Source organism: Rhinolophus hipposideros (genome assembly GCF_964194185.1).
Source record: "Rhinolophus hipposideros genome assembly, chromosome: 13".
Lineage (NCBI taxonomy): Eukaryota > Metazoa > Chordata > Mammalia > Chiroptera > Rhinolophidae > Rhinolophus > Rhinolophus hipposideros.
In genome coordinates, this window is record NC_138059.1 from 44,154,440 (window position 1) to 44,177,860 (window position 23,421).

At 37.7% G+C, this 23,421-nt stretch overlaps 1 protein-coding gene across 1 annotated transcript in view; it reads right to left on the bottom strand.

Annotated features, from left to right (window-relative positions):
- The window catches only part of SLC26A7 (solute carrier family 26 member 7), a gene marked incomplete at both ends in the record, with an annotated part of 294,025 nt that overhangs the window by 24,341 nt on the left and 246,263 nt on the right, over window positions 1-23,421 (bottom strand). The window contains 3 exons of the mRNA XM_081070238.1: window positions 1,625-1,728; window positions 1,829-1,883; window positions 16,390-16,487. Coding sequence (XP_080926364.1) covers window positions 1,625-1,728; window positions 1,829-1,883; window positions 16,390-16,487 — 257 coding nt within the window. The remainder of the gene's footprint in view (window positions 1-1,624; window positions 1,729-1,828; window positions 1,884-16,389; window positions 16,488-23,421) is intronic.

Sequence of the window (23,421 nt, forward strand, 5' to 3'; positions counted from 1 at the left end):
ATAAAATGGCAATAACTACATATCTATCAATAATTACTTTAAGTGCAAATGGTTTTAATAACCTAATTAAAAAATAGTGGCTGAATGGATAAGAAAACAAGACTCTTACATTTGTTGCCTACAAGAGACTCAATTCAGATAGAAAGGCAATTCAGATAGAAAGGCAGACACAGACTGAAAGAAAAGGGATGGGAAAATATATTTCAAGAAAATGGAAACAAAAACAAACAAACAAACAAATAAAAAATTGAGGTAGCAATACTATACCAGATAAAATAAATTTTTAAAACAAAAGCTATAACAAAAGACAAAGGACACAGTAATCCCATTCTGGGTATTTATCCAAAAAGCTCCAAACACAACTTTGAGGGGATGTGTGCATCCATAGCTCATTGCAGTATTGTGACGTGTGGGCAGCCTGAGTGTCTGTCGATGGATGAATGGATAAAGAATAGGTGGTACATATAAACAGTGGAATATTGTTTGGTCATGGATGGGAATGGGTCCTTGCCATCTATAGCAGCATGGATGGTCCAGGATGGTATTGTGCTAAGTGGAGTATGTCAGAGAGAGACAGATGCAATGTGATTTCACTTATATGTAGAATCTAAATAACAAAATAAACAAACAAATAAAACAGAAACAAACTCATAGATGCACAGAACATTTTTGATAGTTGCCAGATGGGACGGGGTTGGGGTGAGTGAGAAAGGGGGAGGGATTAAGGAGTACAAATTGGTAGCTACAAAATAGTCATGGGGATATAAAGCTTAGGGGACATAGTCAATAATCTGGTAATAACTATGCATAGTGCCAGGTGAGTACTAAACTAATTAGGGGATCACTTCTTAAATTATATAAATGTCTAACCACTATGCTGTACACCTGAAATTAATATAAAATAACATTAAATGTCAAAACCAATAAGTAAGTAAATAAATAAATAAAATGTAAAAAATAAAATAGGTGAATGTCAAAAATAGTAAAAATAATAGTAGTAGTAGTGTTATTATTTTGAAATACAGTTGTGACCAAATACAATAGGGATGATTCTGGAAGGTAACAAATGCTGTTCTAGGGATAAGAAAGGGCAAAATGATTTAAAGTCAAAGAAAAATTGCAGTAAATCAAAGCTCTAGGAACTGTTCTAAAATTCATCATAAAGCCCAGTATTTGAAAGGTAACTTTGACATTTCAGATCATGTGAGTACTGGGCTTTGCAAATACTATTTTCAAAGATAGCTGTATTAGTTTAGAGTCAAGAGTATAAGAGAAGAAAAAAAGTTAAATGCTATATCCAGAGTTTTAGCATTTAACAGAAGTGGATTCAGCATAGTAGATCCTGGAAGAAGCATTTATTTTACAAGGAAGCATTTGGTCCTTAATAGGTGATCACCAAATCCTCTAAGCCATGATATTGTTTGAAGATCCACATAATTTCCAACTGGTCCAAAAAAGGAATGCAAACATTCTTTTACTTGTACTAAAGGACTGTGAGGTGGAAAATCTTAATAGATTTTAGATTACAGTGGGGTAATAGGCTAATATTTTTTAAATGCAAAGCTCTTGATTTTACATTTCAATTTTTTTTTATAACTCTTGCATGCCAAATTACTTGTCTCACCTTATTTGAATGGATGTTACTTATTGCAGCAGATACCGAGTCAAAAAAAATTGGTTTCTCTGAGTCTAGGTTTCCACAGTATTTCATTGCTTTTATCAAAGAAGCTACAAGCAAGCACAAATGGTAAAAGAGATACATAGCAGCAGAAGGATCATGCTCAATTTTTCAAGGATTAATGTTTGCCAAGGACATACCCTTCTTTACCTGTGCAATGGGCTAATGATACATCCATACTCCTGCTCTTACAGTCCATGTAAACCTGGAAGAATTAATGCAGGATATAAGACAGGCTTCAGAAGAAAGAAGCATTTCTGGGAAAAACAGCCAATGTTTATGATGTCAGACCACAAAAGGGAGGCATTGCTACACAGTGAGGCATACCCTGGCAAGGTTCTGAGACTGCTAGCAAAGATGAATGCAGCAGAGCATTTACCTTCTATGCAAATAAGTTTGGCTGCTTACATTTTCCACTTCATTCAATAAAAAATTAAGCATCACCTTTCCTTCCTTATAAGAATGATATAACATTTTTCTCAACCCTCTTTTATTGGCAGTCGAGGACACATTGTGAAAGTGATGAAAACCACTGACTGTAATAGGTTACAATTTGTGCATATTCATGGACTCTAAATACCATCCACGAATGGTAAGTTGAGAAACTCACTATAAGCCAGGTTTGATTGCCCAACTTCCATTTGTATGGTCCATCAAGATAAGAGATCTTAAATAATTTGTTTGCCATACTGTAGGGACTTGCCTTATTTAAGTCCAAGAAAATCTCACATAGGAACAACTTACTGAAGACCCTGATCTTAAATTCAGTAAGACCAAAGTCAGCGCCTAAAATGCAGTGCAAGTAAAACTAGAAGATTTAGTAAATCTGGGATGGATTTTGTGATATAATAATGATGTATCTTACATATAAAATGTAGAAAGCTGCATTTAAATATATTCTAAGAGTATACCTGATACATCCAAAAATGTCCCTTATATTCTTCTAGCAGTAAGCAGATACAGTGAATTGTATCACTCTGAGCATTAATTAACAAGCAAACAAATAAATAATACATGAACTCAGACCTGGGCATTGACTAAATGGCTCCTTATTTGTAAGTTAAAATGATTAATTCAGTGTGATCTGTCAACCTTTGATTTTTTTTAAGCTCAGTGAAACAGGAACACATTGCTATAGGTGGTTTATGGATGCTGATAAACATAATCTGCAGTTCACCAACCTCTCCAGTGTCCTAAATACAAGAATAAATAGAAGTCACTCAATTTTCTTCAACCTATGACTCCTAGGAGAATGTTTCTTACACTAAAGTGACTAAGAAAATAATTATATAATTGTCTAATCACTACACTGTATACTTGAAACTAATATAAAATAATATTGAACATCAACTATAATTTAAAACATAGTCACAGAAATATAAAGTACAGCATAGGGAATATAGTACCTAGGGACTATGTACATTGTAATAACTAGGTACAATGTCAGATGGGTAATACACTTATTGGAGTTATCACTTTGTGAGTATATAAATGCCTAATCACTGTGTTTTTTCGTACACCTGAAAATATTTTTTTAAAAAATAAAAAACATAATCCAGGAAGTGTTATTAAGAAGCAGGAAGACCTGCACAGCTGAAGAAACTCTGTGCCTCCAAATTCTTTCAGGATGGTTGCCAAATAGACATAGTATTAGCTGCAATGTTATTATTTGCATTTCAAGAAGTGACTTTCATGAAATAAGAACAAAGAATAGAAACTAGCATTATTGAGTACTTACTAAATTCTACAAATTTGTTATGTGCTTTATATGCAATATATTATTTCTAAACTTCACAACAACTTGATGAAGTGGGTATTTCTACTTCCAGTTTACAGAAAAGCCAAAAATGAAGCCCAAGTCATATGAACTAAATATATAGCTAATAGCTGGTTTGACTCTTTAAAGCCTATTTTGTTTTTTTTAATTTATAAGTGGTTTCAGTTAGTAAAATTATATAGGTTTCAAGTGTACAATTCTATGATAATCATCTATTCATTGCATTATGTGTTCATCACCCAGAGTCAGTTCTCACCATATATTTGACCCCCCTTTATCCTCTTCTACCATGCTCTACACTACTTACACTCTGGTAACCACTGAATTGTTGTCTGCATCTATAAATTTTTGTTTGTTTGCTTGTCTTGCTCATTTGTTCCTTTCAGTTTTATATTCCACATATGAGTAAAGTCATATGGTTCTTGACTTTTTCTGTACGACTTATTTCACTTCACTTGATAATCTCAAGATCGACCCATGTTGTTGCAAATGGCAGTATTTCATCTTTTCTTACGGCCGAGTAGTATTCTATTGTGTGTGTATACCACATGTTCTTTACCCAATCATCTATTGAAGGACACTTTGGTTGTTCCCATGTTTTGGTCAAAGTAAACAATGTAGCAATGAGCATTGGGGTACATATATATTTATGGATAAATGTTTTCAGATTTTGGGGGTAGATAACCTGGAGAGGGATAGCTTGAGACCAGATATTAAATCCTCTTTGAATGTTTGGTAGAATTCACTAGTGAAGCCATCTGGTCCTGACTTTGGCTTTTGGAAAAATTTTGAATGATTATTTTAATTTCCTTACTGTTGATCAGTTTATTTAGATTTTCCAGTTATTCCTGATTCAGTCTAGGAAGGGTATACATTTGTAAGAGCTTGTCCATTTCTTCCAGTTTATTGAATTTGGTAACATGTAGCCCTTCCTATTGTTCTTGAATGAGTCTTTGTATTTCTGGGGATAACTATGGTAACTTCTCTTTCATTGCTGATTATTTGTGTCTTTTCACTTTTTGTCTTAGTGAGTCTAGCCAAGGGCTTGTCAATTTTATTAATCTTACCAAAGAACCAGCGCTTTGTTACATTAATTTTCTTTTGTCCTTTTCTCTATTTCATTTTCTCTATTTCATGAGTCTAGCCAAGGGCTTGTCAATTTTATTAATCTTACCAAAGAACCAGCGCTTTGTTACATTAATTTTCTTTTGTCCTTTTCTCTATTTCATTTAGTTCTGCTTTCATTTTTATTATTTCCCTCTTTCTGCTGACTTTAGGTTACATTTGTTCTTCTATTTCTAGTTCTTTAAGGTGTAACATGAGATTGTTTATTTGGGTTTTTTCTTCTTTCTTGAGATAGGCCTGTAATGATATAAATTTCTCTCTTATTACTCTTTTGCTACATCCCAATATTTTAGATAGGAGGTATTTTCTTTTTTCTGTTTTTTTTTAATTTATTGGGGTGACAATTGTTAGTAAAATTACATAGATTTGAGGTGTACAATTCTTTATTACATCATCTATAAATCCCATTGTGTGTTCACCACTCAAAGTCAGGTCTCCTTCCATCACCATATATTTCATCCCTCTTACCCTCAACTCCCACCCCCCACCCCCCTTATCCTCTGGTAACCACTAAACTATAGTCTGTGTCTATGAGTTTTTGTTTCTCATTTGTTTGTCTTGTTCTTTTGTTGTTTTTGGTTTATATACCACATATCAGTGAAATCATATGGTTCTCTGCTTTTTCTGCCTCAGTTATTTCGCTTAGCATTATACTCTCAAGATCTATCCATGTTGTCACAAATGTTCCTATATCATCTTTTCTTACCACCGAATAGTATTCCATTGTGTATATATACCACAACTTCTTTATCCATTCATCTACCGAAGGACATTTTGGTTGTTTCAATGTGTTGACTTCTGTAAACTAAGCTGCAATGAACATTGGAACACTTTATGTATGTCTTTATGTATAAATGTTTTCAGATTTTTTTGGTAGATACCCAGGAGAGGGATTGCTGGTTCATATGGTAATTCTATTCCTAATTTTTTGAGGAACCTCCACACTACCTTCCATAATGGCTGCACCAGTCTGCATTTCAACCAAGAGTGTATGAGGGTTTCTTTTACTCCATAGCCTCTCCAACACTTGTTACTATTTGTCTTGTTGATGATAGCCATTCTGACAGGGGTGAGGTGATATCTCATTGTGGTTTTTATTTGCATTTCTCTGATGATTAGTGATGTTGAGCATTTTTTCATATGTCTATTTGCCATTTGTATGTCCTCTTTGGAGAAATGTCTCTTCAGGTCCTCTGCCTATAGATAGGAGGTATTTTCATTCTCATTTATTTTTTTGTTACTATTTGTCTTGTTGATGATAGCCATTCTGACAGGGGTGAGGTGATATCTCATTGTGGTTTTCATTTGCATTTCTCTGATGGTTAGTGAGGTTGAGCATTTCTTCATATGTCTTCTTGCCTTCTGTATGTCCTTCTTAGAAAAATGTCTCCTCAAGTCCTCTGCCCATTTTTTAATTGGGTTGTTTGTTTTTTTGGAGTTGAGTTGAGTAAGTTTTTTATAGATTTGTGATATTAATCCCTTATCAGATATATCATTGGCAAATATCTTTTCCCATTCAGTAGGATCCCTTTTTGTTTTATTGATGGTTTCCTTTGCTGTGAAAACACTTTTTAGTTTGATGTAATCCCACATGTTTATTTTTTCTCTTACTTCCCTCGCATGAGGAGATATGTCAGTGAAAATCTTACTCCGGGTAATGTCCATGAAGTTTCCTCCTATATTTTCTTCTAGATATTTTATGGTTTCATATCTTACATTTAAGTCTTTAAGCCATTTTGAATTTATTTTTGTATATGGTGTGAGGAGGCGGTCCAGCTTCAATTTCTTGCATGTGTCTGTCCAGGTTTCCCAACACCACTTATTGAACAGGCTGTCTTTACTCCATCGTATATTCTTGCTTCCATTGTCGTAGATTAGATGGGCATATAGGCATGGATTTACTTCTGGACTCTCTATTCTGTTCCATTAATCTATGTGTCTATTTTTATGCCAGTACCATGCTGTTTTGATTACTGTAGCGTTGTAGTATAGTTTGAAATCAGGTAACGTTATACCTCCCACTTTGTTCTTATTTCTCAACAATGCTGAGGCTATCCGGGGTCTTTTATGGTCCCATATAAATTTCAGGATTATATGTTCTATTTCTGTGAAAAACGTCGTTGGTAGTTTGATAGGAATTGCATTGAATATGTATATTGCCTTAGGCAGTATGGACATTTTAACTATATTAATTCTTCCTATCCATGAACATGGAATGTGTTTCCATCTATTTATGTCTTCTTTCATTTCTTTCTTCAGTGTCGTATAATTTTCTGAGTACAGATCTTTTACATCTTTGGTTAGATTTATTCCCAGATATTTTATAGTCTTTGGAGCAATTGTAAATGGAATTGTTTTTTTTAATTTCTCCTTCTGATATTTTATCATTGGTATTTTATCATTGGTATATACAAATGCAACTGATTTCCGAATATTAAAGTTATATCCTGCTACTTTACTAAATTCATCTATCAGCTCTAATAGTTCCTTGGTGGAGTCTTTAGGGTTCTCTCTATATAGTATCATATCATCTGCATATAATGATAATTTTACTTCCTCCTTACCAATTTAGATGCCTTTTATTTCTTTCTCTTGTCTGATTGCTCTGGCTAGAACTTCCAGCACTATGTTCAATAGAAGTGGAGAAAGTGGGCAACCTTGTCTTCTTCCTGATCTTAGGGGGAATGGTTTTAGCTTTTCCCCATTGAGTATGATGTTAGATGTGGGTTTGTCATATATAGCCTTTATTATGTTAAGATATGATCCCTCTATTCCCACTTTCTTAAGGGTTTTTATCATAAAAGGTTGCTGTATTTTATAAAATGCTTTTTCTGCATCTATTGATAGGATCATGTGATTTTTATTTTTCATTTTGTTAATCTGGTGTATCACATTAATTGATTTGCGGATGTTGAACCACCCCTGCATACCAGGGATGAATCCCACTTGATCATGGTGTATGATCTTTTTAATGTATTGCTGAATTCTGTTCGCTAATATTTTGTTGAGAATTTTTGCATTTATGTTCATTAGAGATATCGGCCTGTAGTTTTCTTTTTTTGTGGTGTCTTTGTCTGCTTTTGGGATCACGGTGATAGTGGCTTCGTAAAAAGTGTTTGGGAGTCTTCCTTCCTTCTGGATTTTTTGGAAGAGCTTGAGGAGAATAGGTGATAATTCTTTTTTGAATGTTTTGAAAAATTCACCTGTAAAGCCATCTGGTCCAGGGCTTTGTTTTTTGGGAGTTTATTGATTACTGATTCAATTTCCCTGGTGGTAATCAGACTGTTCAGGCTTTCTGTTTCTTCTTGAGTTAGCCTTGGAAAGTTGTGCGCCTCTAGGAAATTGTCCATTTCTTACAGATTGTCAAATATGTTGGCTTATAGTTGCTCATAGTAATTTTTTAACATTTTTTGTATTTCTGTGGTGTCTGTTGTCACTTCTCCTCTTTCATTTCTGATTTTATTAATTTGGGTCCTCTCTCTCCTTTTTTTAATGAGTCTGGCTAAAGGTTTGTCAATTTTGTTTATCTTCTCTAAGAACCAGCTCTTGGATTCATTGATCTTTTGTATTGTTTTTCTGGTTTCTATTTCATTTATTTCTGCTCTGATCCTTATTATCTCCTTCCTTGTGCTCCCTTTGGGCTTATTTTGCTGTTCTTTTTCCAGATCCCTTAAGTGTGAAGATAAACTGTCAATTAATGATGTTTCTTGTTCCTTTAGGTAGGCCTGCAGTGCTATGAGCTTCCCTCTTGTGATTGCTTTCGCAGCATCCCATAGATTTTGGGTCGTCGTGTTCTCATTCTCATTTGTCTCGAGATATCTTTTGATTTCTTCTTTGATCTGCTGTTTGACCCATTCATTATTTAGTAACATGTTATTCAGCTTCCATGAATTGGTGTGTCTTCCTGGTTTTTTTTCCCTGTAGTTCATTTCTAATTTCATAGCACTGTGGTCAGAGAAATCAATTGGAATGATTTCAATTTTCTTAAATTTATCAAGGCTTGTTTTGTGTCCTAACATATGATCTATCTTGGAAAATGTTCCATGTGCACTTGAGAAGAACGTGTATTTTGCAGCATTGGGGTGAAATGCTCTGAAAATATCAATTAAATCCAACTGCTCCAAAGTATCATTTAAGGCTGTTGTTTCCATATTGATTTTCTGTCTGGAGGACCTGTCCCTTGTTGTCAGAGATGTGTTGAAGTCCCCTACTATGATAGTGTTGCTGTTTTTCTCTGACTTTATGTCCATCAGTACCTGTTTTATATATTTAGGTGCGCCTATGTTAGGTGCAGAGATGTTTACTAGGGTTATGTCCTCTTGTCGGATTGATCCCTTTATTATTACATAGTGCCCATCTTTGTCTTTTAATAATTTCTTCATTTTAAAGTCTATTTGGTCAGATATAAGTATTGCAACTCCAGCTTTTTTCTCACTTCCATTTGCAGGAAATATCTTACTCCAACCTTTCACTTTCAGTCTGTGTGTGTCTTTTGATCTGAAATGAGTCTCTTGTATACAGCATATACAAGGGTCTTGCTTCCTTATCCCCTCAGCCACCCTATGTCTCTTGATTGGAGCATTTAATCTGTTTACATTTAAAGTGATTATTGATAGGTACATAGTTATTGCCATTTTCAAATTTGTAGTAAATTGTTTTCATCTTTCTTCTATTTACAGAAGTCCTTTTAGTATTTCTTGCAATGCTGGCTTGGTTGTAATAAATTCTTTCAGTTTGTTCTTTTCTGGGAAGCTCTTTATCTCTAAAACAACTTTAAATGATAGCATTGCTGGATAAAGCAATCTAGGTTGTAGGCCTTTGTGTTCCATCACTTTGAGTATCTCCTGCCACTCCCTCCTGGCCTTCAATGTTTCTGTAGAAAAGTCATTTGATAGCCTTATGGGAGTTCCCTTGTACGTAACCTTCTGCCTTTCTCTTGCTGCTTTTAAGATTCTCTCTTTGTCTTTAAGCTTTGCCATTTTAACTATAATGTGTCTTGGTGTGGGCCTGTTTGGGTTTATCCTGGTTGAAACTCTCTTCACTTCCTGGGCTTGTATGTTGGTTTCCTTCATCAGGTTAGGGAAGTTTTCAGACATTATTACCTCAAATATGTACTCAATCCCTTGCTTCCTCTCTTCGCCTTCTGGTATTCCTATGATGCGCATGTTGTTGCGCATGATATTATCCCAGAGGTCTCTTAACCCATCTTCATTGTTTTTTATTCTTTTTTCTTTCTGTTGTTCAGTTTGAGTGATCTCTGCTAACTTGTCTTCTAAGTCACTGATTCGATCCTCTGCTTCATCTAAACTGCTGGTCATTCCTTCAAGTGAGTTCTTAATTTCGGTAATTGTGTTCTTTAGTTCTAGCTGGTTGTTCGTTAAGATTTCTACATCCTTTTTTAGTTCTGACTGGTTGTTCTTTATCATTTCGATATCCTTCTTTATGTCTTCTCTAAGCTCCTTAAACATTCTTATCACCAGTGTTCTGAACTCTGTCTCTGACAGGTTGGTTACCTCTGCTTCATTTGGCTCCAGTTGTGGAGGTTTCTTCTGTTCTTTTATTTGGGACATGTTTCTTTGTCTCTCCATTCTGACTGACTCTCTGTGTTTGCTTTGATGTATTAGGAAGATCCCCTAGAGCTCTTAGTTCTTGCTGGGTTATCTTATGTAGTATGTGTCCTTTATATTTGACTTGGACTACTTCGTTCTTCTCCTCTGCATGTGCTCCACAGGTGGTTCGTGTGTTTAGTATATTGTCCTGTTCAAGAAGAACTTTAATTGCTTTTTGCTTGTGAGTAGGTGGGTTTAACTCCTAGGCCGTCTAGTTGTGAAACTTGGCTCTGCCCACCGCAGGGTGTTCTGCTGGGTGAGGGTTGGCCACTTAAATGAGGTTTGGCCTCTATGGGCTCTTGTACCTTCAGAGGATTCCCTCTGGGTGTGTGACTTGTTGGTCAAACCCGGTAGTACTCTGGTTTAGTCCAGAGTTGGCTTCTGGATATGTTGAATCTTGTGCCTCTTAAGCTGGGCCCTGTTAGGGCAGTTTCAGCACAAATCAAGTTACCACGTACAATAAGAACAACAACAACAAAGAAAACAAATCAAGTACATTCACATGTAAAATGCAACCAACAATCCCCACTCAACATAGGCAAAGATATCAAAGAAAAAAAGGCAGAACAAAGCAAATCACAACAAGCAGAAAAAAAAAAAAAACACCAAGCAAAGCAAAACAGAAAGCAGCACCAGTCTTGGCTTAAGCCCACCAAGTAATCTCCAGGTTGTCCTCCACTGTGCCAAAGAGTTCCCTGCCTATTGCGCAGACAGCGCTGGTCACCTGGTGCCCAGAGTGAATTTGGGAGTGTAGATTTAAATGCAAGGGGTTGAGGGGTCTGGATGACAGTTTTCAGAGAGACCGTGCAGTTTCTGTCCTTTCCTGCACAAATGCACGCTGAGAGTAGCTCCACCAGCCCTGTGCCCAGTACTCCTGAATCTTAGGGCCCTCCTTCCGTAGGTGTGTGGGAGGGGGCAGGCGGGAGATCTCTAAGCTGCTGAAAGCTGGGAGCTGCGTCTGCCGCTTACTGCTGAGCTCAGGGAGTGCTTCCGCAGTTGCCCTTGCCCCGCCCCAGGCCAGCCAGAGAGAGTGGGGGCTGGGGATGGAGAGGTCTTCTCTCTCCCAGGCCAGCCACGTCACACTCCTCCCGCAGGCCCGAAAAGGTGGTGGCTGGGGGTGTGGGAGTCTCCTCTCTCCTCGTCTAGTGAAAATCCCCTCCTCCCAGCCTCTTCCGAAGGTCAGAGCTGGCTGCCAATTCTCCCAGCGCCTGAGCACAGACGCCCCTCTGTAATCTGACACTACTCCTCAGTTCAGGGGTCAGTTTAAGTCTCTGGAAGGGCTGGGGGAGGATTCAAAAAGCGCAGTGAGAGGCCCCGGTGTGGCGTCTGTGTTCTATGTCTGCCCTAGGGCCCACGAGCTGTCCGCCCCGGCGGGAGCGATCAGCTGTGGGACGCAGGGAAAGAGCCCACCTCCTGGACCCTGCGCTCTCCGCTGCACCCTGGGCTCCCGTGGGACTCTAGAGTTCTGGGTGCTGCCTGCCGTTGCTGCTGTGGGCACGCTACAGGGCTGCGGCTCTACTGTGGGGGGTGGGGAGAGCGTGGCGGGTTTCCTCTTGCCCTCCTCGCTCCTCCCCTGCTTGCCCAACTACCACACCCCAAAGCAAACCTTCCACGAGTCTCCACTCTGTCCTGAGATTCGCACAGAGGTCGCTGTCCGGCCTGGGCTCTTCCACGAGTCTGCGCTCCGTCCTGGGCGCCGCGGCGGCGGTCACCAGCGGGCCGTGGGTGGGGGAGCGTGCTTCCACTTCGCTGTCCTGCCTCCTCCCCTGCTGCAATCAGTGCTCACCTTCAGGTCATTCCTCCACGAGTCTCCCCACTGTTCTGCGTGTTCTATATCTCCCTGTGTCTTTAGAGCTGCAGTTAACCGCCGCTGCCGCAGCCGCCGCTGGCCTGATTCCACCATGAGACCGTGCATTTCCACTCCGCTCCTTTCCTTCTTTCTCTGCTCACCCAATTTTCGCACCTTCAAGTAATCCTTCCACGAGTCTCTTAGGAGTCTCTTAGCTGTTCTGCGTGATGAGCAAAGAGTTGTTTGATGGGTTATATGTCCCGTTTGTAATAAGATCCGGAGGAGAACTCAGAAAATGTGCCCCGCTGCCGCCATTCCTATGACCTCTCTCAATAGTTTGAATATTTGATTCCACTTCCTCCTTGCTTGTAGAGTTTCTCCTGAAAAGTATGATGATAGTCTAATGGGCTTTCTCGTATAAGTTACTGTTTTCTTTTTCTTCCTGGCTTCCTTGAGAATTCCTTCTTTGTCATTTATTTTGGACAGTTTCAGTACAATGTGCCTTGGAGAAGGCCTGTTGGGATTGAGTGTTCTATTTGCTTCTTGGATTTGAGTATCCAGTTCTTCCCACAACTTTGGGAAGTTTTCATCAACTATTTATTTGAATATACTCTCTGTTCCTTTCTCCCTTTTTACTCCTTCTGGTATGCCCATTATTCTTGTGTTGCTCTTTATAATAGAGTCAGAAAGTTCTTGTAGAGTTCTTTCATTTCTTTTAAGTCTCAAGTCTCTCTTCTTCCGTGTCATGTCCAGATTTCTATCTTTGATATCACTAATCTTTCCTCTCTCTGGTCAGCTCTATTTCCTAAGCTGGATATTTCATTCTTCATCTCTTTTTTATTGAGTTTTTCAGCTCCAGAACTTTTATTATTTTTATTTCAATATCTTTGGTAAAATATTCTTTTTGTTCATTGATTTTATTATACTGCTTATCTGAGTTTTCTTGTATCTCATTGAGTTTTTTCAAAACTGCAATCTTGAATTCTCTGTCATTTATGTTTCGTATTTCCATGTCTTTAAGTTCATTCTCTGGACATCTTTTCATTTTCTTTCTGAGCTGCCTTGTTATCTTGGTGATTCATGGCAATTAATGGATTATTATTTCTCTTCCTGGGCATCTACAGGAGTGGATTCTCCAGCAGTTGATATAAAGAGGGCTTTCTTTTGCTTTCCAGTAGGTGTCGCTGGAACGTTTTATTTTGTCTTGCACTGTAGCATTTTATTTTATTTTGCGGCTTCTTGCACAATGGTAGGTTCCTGCGAGGTGGGCTTCTCCTCTGTAATCAGATCACCATGGAAGGATGTGGTTGGTGATAGGGTTCTGAGCCTTTGAAACTCCAAATGCTACCCCTGAATCCAGATGCAGAGCTGTGTGTCTCAGAAGCTCTAGTTGCCCCCACAGGGATCAGATCAGAAAGGAAGGAGTGGGATGGACTGGGAGAGGTGACAGGTTGCAAGCAATGGTGACTTTTAAACCACAGCTGTCTCACCCCTATAGTTCCTTCCCTGTCTCTGGAATTAGCCGCACTCTGCATATGCCATTCTGGGACTGTCTCTCCAGTTCTCAGGGCTGCAGATGTTTTGCTCTTTAATCTGATACTGCTAGTTTCTTCTGGAGGTCACTTGTAACACTGGGAGGATGGAGGGAGGTGGCCAGGCTCCATGTCTTTCTTTTCTGCCTGGCAATGAGGGCTTAAACTGCAGTTGTCACCCTTCCATACTCTGAGGTCTCTGCAGAATATTGCAATAACCTCAGGGTATTGTATACTGATCCCTCAGGCAGGATTGTGGACCACAGAAAGAGCACCTGCAGCCTGAATCCTTCCCTCTCCTGGCACTGCAGTGAGCTCCAGGCTGTGTCTTGTGTCCCGCATCTCTGCCCCTCCCTTTTCCCTCCTCCCTTATTCACCCCAATTTGCCCACATTCAGATGATTCAATGCGCCAATCTCTCAGACATGTTGCATAGGGTATCCTTTGTTAAATAATAGCTATTCTATTTGTTGTAACTTCCAGAGGAGATTTTAAGGAGCACCCTCCACACCACCATGTTTCTGACCTAAAACATATGTTCTTAACATACATCATAATTCGCTGTAACCAGATGTAATAAATCACATAGTAATAGGGAATTTTTTTTAAAAGCTGATATAAAACTGCTGGCTTTGTATATACATACAAAAAAACACCAGTCCAAGGGCAAATGTCATTTTTTGACTTTTTGAAAATACATTAGTTGACTTTTTCAAGTATTCCATTGTGTAGTACTTTAAAATCATTAAGAGGAATGAAAAAAGCTCCTTTTCAACATGCCCAGTATGTGGATTATTTAGATTCCTCTGAATTTTCAACCTTAGATAGTAAATTCAGTGACAATAGGTCACCATTTCATCCTCTTTACTAACTCTAAGTCCTGATTTGAAATATCTAGAGGACAGCTTATAAAAATGAGAGCATATTCAGAAACAAATATAAAATTATGTATACATATACACATAAAATTATATATATAATATATACTATATAATATATAACTATATGATATATAATATAACTTTATATATAATATATAATATAACTATATATTATATGTATATATATATATACATATAGATAGATAGATAGACAGATAGATATAGATATATATACTGCCTTTTCCCAGTAAAAGGACAAGCCTAGTCTATTGTTTCTCAAAATATGATTCTTTAACCATCATGCCTCAGAATCACCTATGGTTGTTTAAAATGTTTCCTGGGCCATAACCAGGTCTCACAAAACCACGTTTCAAATGAGCACCCCATATCACCCTTATGTACAGAAATTTAACAGCATTGTTCTAGACCTTGAAAACACAAAATAAATAAAAATGTCGAGCACAAGAAGCCCTCCAATAGTGAGGGACTATCTATTTACAGTCTAGATGTAAATGCAAGAAAAGTATTGGGGTTGCACCCTATGCCAAATTGTGTAAAGCTTTTATAGTGAGTACCAAGAAATTAAAGGCACACTACATGGGGAGTTCAGAAAATTTTGGATGGGTGAAATTTGTGGGAGTAATGGAAAGGAGGGAGATATGCAAAGAAAGAGCTCCAGAAATGTTCATAGGTTTTGATGAAGATTTTGGCTTTGGGGAGACTGCATGATGCCAGTGTAAGTGTATCCCTTGGGGAAAAAATACTAGAAGAGAAGTTGAGCTGAGTTCCATGCAACAGAAGCTGCTGGAGGACTGAGGACAGATGAGGAACAGGTGTTTTTCCCTCCAAGCTTAGGGTATTGAAATAGAGAACAAATGGAAATAAGAAAGGGGCACATTCTTTGTTGATTTAGTATTTACTCAAAAATAGGAGGAAAAAATTCCAGAAGTGTCTGAATTTTTTTTGAATTGGCAAAATTGAGTGTTCTTCCATCTGTGGGAATGCAGGCTTGTGAGCCATGTCAGGTTTTTTTAAATTGGAATCTATTGGGGTGACAATGGTTAGTAAAACTACATAGGTTTCAAGTGTACAACTCCATAATACGTCATCTATATATCACATTGCATATTCACCAGCCAGAGTCAGTTCTCCTTCCATCACCATATATTTCACCCTGCTTACTCTGATCTACCACCTCCCTCGCCCATTACTCTCTTGTAACCACTAAATTATTGTCTGTGTCTATGAGTTTTCGCTTCTTTATTTGTTTTTATTGTTCCTTTGTTGCTTTTAGTTTTGTATCCCACATATCAGTGAAATCATATGGTTCTTGAATTTTTCTTTCTGACTTAGTTCACTTTGCACAATAATCTCAAGATCTATTCATTTTGTCACAAATGACACGATTGCATCTTTTCTTATGGTAGAGTAGTATTCCAGCATGTCAGTTTTAAAGAAATAAAACTGTCTTCTTTTTTGCATACCAGAATCATGGAGACCCCATGTAGGACATGGGGTAGAAAAGTAAGCGTCATCATCCAAAAGAATGGGGAAAACCCCTGCAGTGTGCACTGTTTCAGAAATTGGAAATAGTATGGTCTCAAACTATACCCAGGAATGATGTGAGAAAGAACATCCTGTCACCATCAATGCCATTTGCTCATGGAGGGAACTTTTTCCCTTCTTTCTAAAAGCCTTAAACCCAGCATATGCTATGCTGCCTACAACTTGTCTACGTTCTCTTCTCTCTATCTCATGTGAATACCCCCGCCACACACATCTGGCCCCACACAAACACATACCTAGAAGCTTGATGGGATCACCTGAATATAAATCTACAGTAGTGGAAGGATAAAGTCCTATGTCCTTTGAAGAAAATGGGTGAGATAAATATTGAAACAAGAAGAGTCAAGACACTGGAGCTGAGAGAGTACCTGGTGAAAATCCTGTTACTGGAGAGAAGGGAAGGAATCAGTCCAAACACAAGCTATGTAAATACCTCAACAAGCATGGAGATTCCAGAATAGTCAAAAAAGTTCAATCCAGTGCAATCCAGGATTAAAGAGCACTTTCCATTTGGGCAGGGCTGTGAAAATTCTGTAGAAGAAACATAGGATTGAGTTAGGGGGAATTTTTAGAGATTTCTGCTGTCTATTTTGTTGAAGAATGGGAAGATAACAGTGACTTCATGTTTAATAAGACTAATTCTGAACACTTTAATCTTTACATTTTTCAGTTAATTACTAATTACTTCTAATCTCTCTGGGTTTTTTTTGTTCAAATATTATTTCAGGTAATTATTACATAACTCAGAGAAGAAAATGGGACAGGTTAATTACTAATATCATTTCACAGATAGACAGACTAAAGCTCAGCAAGGTCAGATAATTTTAAAAGGCTACCTGGCAAGTTAGTGACAAACAGACTAGATTCAAAATCTCTAGACATTCTGCATAGTACTCTTTCCACAATATCACACTGTTTCCTTCATACATATATCTGGAGGTAGAGTCATGTTTTATGGCAACTAGAGCTTATACAATTTTGGAGTCATACTTTAAGGAAAAGATTCATTGATGGAGCTTGTCTTTTGGCCTTGTAAAAGATCTGTGTGAGGGTCCCTGAAAATTAAGCTTCAATTTGTACATGATAAATCTGCCTCTGAAAGCACCTAATGGGAAAAATATTTTTTTTACTTAGGAGTTCATGACCTTTTTTTCACTGATGTCCTCAGGGCCAGACTTTACTCATGTAAAATGACATTTCTAAGTAGTAACAGGCCATGTCTGAGATACCTTGAAGAAGTTATGAGGCTATCAGAGCAGATCTAGTAAGCTAAGATTTCCCCACCATTAGTAGGTTAAATCACTCAAATAAACTCCAATTGTCTAATTACTTACAAAATTCTCTGGAAAAAAAAACCTAATTGTATAGTTTTGCCACCTAAAATGTCTGTGGTTTTCCCTTATACTGGTTACAACAAAGTGAGAATACAATTGTTTCTCAACTAGCATTCAAAAGAAGTATAAAGGAAATTGTGTACTTTTAAAAACTAATGCTTAGATGTAAAAACAAGAAAGCAGAACATATAAGGTCGGACAATTAAGTTCGAAAACTCATCCTAGAAAAAATGTCACATGCTGTATTGCTCAATATCACTATAGTCACCTTCAAAGTACTCCCCTTGGGAAGCTATGCACCTATGCCAATGCCTAGTCCACTTTTCAAAATAATTTTGGAACTCTTTGTCTTGAATGGCCATCAGAGCTGTCATCATATTATCCTTGATGTCCTGAATGTCTTCAAAAGGTCTTTGTTTTAATATTTCCTTTATCTTTGGGTAAAGAAAGAAGTCATGGGGACCAGATCAGGTGAGTAGGGAGGGTGGCCAATACAGTTATTTGTTTACTGGCTGAAAACTCCCTCACAGACATAGCATTGTGAGCTGGTGCATTGTCGTGATGCAAGAGCCATGAATTGTTGGCAAAAAGTTCAAGTTGTCTTTTTCATGCAGCCTTTCAGCACTTGCAAATAGTAAACTTGGTTAACTGTTTGTCCACCTGGTACAAATTTATAATGAACAGTCCCTCTTATATCAAACTATATATGTGTATATATATATATATATATATATATATATATATATATATATGACTGGATATTTTCTTACCAAGTTAGATACTATAAGTTTTAGTAAGATTCGATCAAAATGGTGGTGTGAGGTGAGCCTATGTAAAGCTCCCCTGGAATTTACAACTAATCGAACAATAATAACTTCACAAAGGACTCCCTGCACAGCAGACAGGGAATATGAACAGGCCTATTACTGAATTCAACTAAAGGTGGGAGAATCGCACGAGCAGGGCAGGAGGGAAGGGAGAAGTGCGGAGACGAAGAAACGCGGACCCTAGCGGGCACAGGACGCAAACCTAGCTCAGTGCTCCCATCTCACTGCATCCCGGAACTACTGCAGCTGTGCAAAAAGGAAAAACTTGGACTGCTAGGACTCCGCTTATGGCCCACAGGACTGAGGGGGCAGCATATAACAAGGCTGAACCCAACGCTCATGGCAGACACCTCAGAGAAAAGACTGAAGGAAGAGGGCTGAAAACGGTAGTTTAAGCCCTCACTGCCAAGCAGAAAATGCAAGCCTTAGGCACTGAGACTAGATGCCCCCCCCACCTACCAGAGCTCGCCCCGCCCCCACCTGCCTTGTGCTAGAAGTGGAACAGTAGCAGTGTCAGATCAAAAGAACAGAATATTTGCTGTTCTGAGAACTGTGGACCACAGACACAGATTCGCTGCCCAACTAGTTCCGGCAAATTGGAAGGAGCTGTGGAAACGGGACCGGCTGTGGTGGTGGTCACAGTCATTGCTCTGGGCCACCTCTCAAAACTCACCCCGCGTCTGGCCCCACCTATCTGGGCTGATCCCTGCAGGAGTAAACAGAACTGCTCAAACACATGGGCTCTAAATCTGGTGCAGAAAGAGCTTTGGAACTTCAAAAGCTCTCTGCATCCCCACAGGGACGTGGTGCCCTAACCCAGGCAAACTGTTAACGGAGTAGAAGCCCGCTTCCCAGGGAATACCCCCATTGTGTGAGAAGCTGGAATAGTGCAGAGAAAACATAGCACTACTGTGTGAGAGACGAAAACAAAGGCTGCAGTCAGAGAGAAAACAAAACATTCTACCAACAAGTATTGGAAAACAAAAGAAAGACCTCTTCTTATCAACCTGTAGCAGAAGCCACTCCTGTAGATGTCTAGGAAGAGAAATAATAAATCAGTAATTGCCATGAATAACCAAGGCAACAAGACAGCTCAGAAAGAAAGTGAAAAGTCTCCAGAAAAGGAACTTAAAGATATAGAAATATGTGACTTAAATGACAGAGAATTCAAGATTGCAGTTCTGAAAAAACACAACGAGATGCAAGAAAACAGAGAAAGGCAATTTAATGAACTCAGAAATGCAATCAAAGAAAAACATGAGCATTTTACGAAAGAGATTGAAACTTTAAAAAAGAACCAAAGAGAATTTCTGGAGATAGAGAACTAAATAGAAGAAATTAAGAATAAAATAACCAGCTTAGATAGTAGAGTTGACCAGATGTAGGGAAGAATCAGTAACATCGAAGATAGAAACCTGGAAATGACACAGAGGGTAAAAGAAAGAGACATCAGACATAAAAGGAAGGAAAGAACTCTACAAGAACATTCTGACTCTATCAGAAAAAGCAATATAAGAATAATGGGCATACCAGAAAGAGAAGAAAGAGAGAAGGGAACAGAAAATATATTCAAACAAATTGTGGATGAGAACTTTCCAAACTTGTGGACAGAACTGGATCCTCGAATCCAAGAAGCAAATAGAAAACCTAATTACCTCAATCCCAACAGGCCTTCTCCAAGGCACATTGTATTGAAGCTGTGTAAAACCAACAACAAAGAAAGAATCCTCAAGGCAAACAGGGAAAACAAGACAGTAACCTACAAAAGAAAGCCCATGAGTTTATCATCAGATTTTTCAGCAGAAACTCTGCAAGCCAAAAGGGAGTGGAACCAAATATTCACACTATTTAAAGAGAGAAATTATGAGTCAAGATTAATATATCCAGCAAAGATATCCTTTAGATATGAAAGAGGAATAAAGACCTTTCAAGAAACACAGAAGCTGAGGGAATTTTCTAATACATGACCCGCACTACAAAAAATACTAAAGGTGGCTATTCGACCACAATTTGTGGCAACATAAAAATGGGGAGAGAAAAGGCCTGAACCGGAATATGAGAATGGAGAAAGTAAGCGTGCTGAAGAAAATGGAATACTCTAAATATCAAACATTTTTACATAAACTTAAGGGTAACCATCAGAAAAAAATCCAGAACTGAAACATATGCTGTAATAAAAGAAGAAACAGAGGGAAACATCATAGAATACCAGCACAGAAATAATAGACAACAACAAAAAGGCAAAGAAACAATGGAGACAAAGCCTTACCAGAAAACTAAAGATAGAATGACAGGAAATCCTCACGTATCAATAATCACACTAAATGTAAATGGACTGAACTCACCAATAAAAAGGCACAGAGTAGCAGATTAGATTAAAAAACTAAACCCAACCACATGCTGTCTCCAAGAGACACATCTCAGCTACAATACAAGCATAGACTCAAAGTGAAAGGGTGGAAATTGACACTCCAACTAAATGGTACACAGAGAAAATCAGGATAGCCATAATGATATCAGATGCAACAGACTTCAGGATAAAAAAGGTAACAAAAGACAAGATGAACATTTCATAATGATAAAGGGGACTATACAACAAGAATACAAAACAGTCATCAACATTTATGCCCTCAATCGGGAGCACCAAAATACACCAAGCAACAACTAACAGAACTAAAGGGAGAAATTGAGCAAAACACAATTATACTAAGGTACCTAAATACATCATTGACAGCTATGGATAGATCATCCAAACAGAAATTAAATAAATAGCAGCCCTAAATGATGTTAGATGAAATGGACATAATTGACATATATAGAGAACTTCATCCTAAAACATCAGACTATACATTCTTTTACAGTGAACATGGAATACTCTCAAGGTAAGACTTTATATTGGGACATAAAATCAGCCTCAGCATATTTAAGAAGATTGAAATCATACCAAGCATATTCTATGATCACAAGGCTTTGAAATTGGATATTAACTGCAAAAAGAAAGCAGGAAAAAAAACAAATACATGGAGATTAAACAACATACTTTTAAAGAATGACTGGGTCTAAAAACAAATTGGAGGAGAGATCAAAAGATACATAGAAACAAATGACAATGAAAATACATCCTAATAAAATTTTTGGGATGCAGCAAAAGCAGTTTTAAGAGGGAAATTTATATCGTTACAGGCCTGTCTCAAGAAACAAGAAAAATCCAAATAAATAACCACATGTTACACCTTAAAGAACTTGAAAAATAGAACAAGTGAAACCCAAGGTCAGCAGAAGAAAGGAAATAATAAAAATCAGAGCAGAACTAAATGAAACAGAGTACAAAAATACAATAGAAAAACTTAATGTGACAAAGAGCTGGTTCTTTGAAAAAATAAATAAAATCGACAAACCCGTGGCTAGACTCACTAAGATAAAAATAAAGAAAACACTAATTAACAAAATCAGAAATGAAAAAGGGGAAGTTATCAGCGACACCACAGAATACTGTGCAAGAATACTGTGAAGGACTATATGCCACCAAATTCAATAACCTAGAAGAAATGGACAAGTTCTTAGAAACATATAGCCTTCCAAGGCTGAACCCTGAAGAACTGAAAAATCTAAACGACCGATCACCAGTAACGACATTGAATCAGTCATCCAAAACCTTCCCAAAAGCAAAAGTGGGACCAGATGGTTTCACTAGTGAATTCTACCAAACCTTCAAGAGGATCTAATACCAATCCTGCTCAAACTCTTCCAAAAAATTGAAGAAGAGACAGTAGTCCCTAACTCATTTTATGAGGCCAACATTACCCTGATACCAAAACCTGTAGAGGACAACACAGAAAAAGAAAACTACAGACCTATATCTGTGATGAATACAGATGCAAAACCCTAAACAATATTCTAGCAAATTGAATACAACAATGCATTAAAAAGATTATTCATCACGACGAGGTGGGGTTCATCCCTGGGGCACAAGGATGGTTCAACATCCGCAAATCCATCAATGTGATTAAATAAACAAAATAAAGAACAAAAATCATATGATTATATCAATTGTTGCAGAAAAAGCATTTGACAAAGTACAACATCCATTTATGATTAAAACACTTAATAAAATACATATAGAAGGAAAATACCTTAACATCATAAAGGCCATCTATGACAAGCTCTCAGCTAATCTCACAATTAATGGTGAAAAACTGAAGCCCTCTTCTCTAAGTTCAGGAACACGACAGAGCTGTCCCCTATCACCTCTGCTTTTCAACATAGTGTTGGAAGTCCTTGCAGAGAAATCAGGCAAGAGAAAGGAATAAAAGACATGAAAATTGGAAATGAAGAAGTTAACATATCACTCTTTGCAGATGACATGATGCTATATATAGAAAATCCTAAGACTCCATCAAAATGTTGTTAGAAACAATCAACGAATACAGTAAAGTTTCTGGCTACAAAATCAACGTACAAAAGTCCATTGCATTCCTATATACTAACAATGAAATCTCAGAAAAAGAAATACGAAAAACAATTGCCTTTGCAATTGCAGCAAAAAGAATAAAATACCTAGAAATAAACTTAACCAAGGATGTGAAAGACCTCTATGCTGAAAACTATAAGACATTTTTGAAAGAAATTGAAGAGGACACAAACAAATGGAAAGACATTCCGTGCTCATGTATTGGAAGAATCAACATAGTTAAAATGGCGATATTACCCAAAGCAATACACAGATTTAATGCAATCCCCATCAAAATCCCAATGGCACTTTTTAAAGAAATAGAACAAAAAATCATCAGATTTGTTTGGAACCACAAAAGACCTCAAATAGCCAAAGCAATCTTATGAAAAAAGAACAATACTGGACGTATCACACTGCCTGACTTTAGCTTGTGCTACAGGGCTACAATAATCAAAACAGCATGGTATTGGCAGAAAAACAGACACATAGACCAATGGAATAGAATTGAGAACCCAGAAATAAAACCACATAAATATGGACAGAGAATTTTTGACAAAGAAGCTAAAAACATACAATGGAGGAAAGACAGCTTCTTCAATAAATGGTGCTGGGAGAACTGGATAACCACATGCAAAAGAATGAAACTGGACTGCTATCTGTCACCATGTACCATAATGAATTCAAAATGAATCAAAGACTTAAGCATGAGACCTGACACAATAAACTGCATTGAAGAAAACATAGGTACTAAACTTATGGACCTTGTGTTCAAAGAGCATTTTATGAATTTGACTCCAAAGGCAATGGAAGTAAAAGCTAAAATAAACAAATGGGACTGTATGAAACTTAAA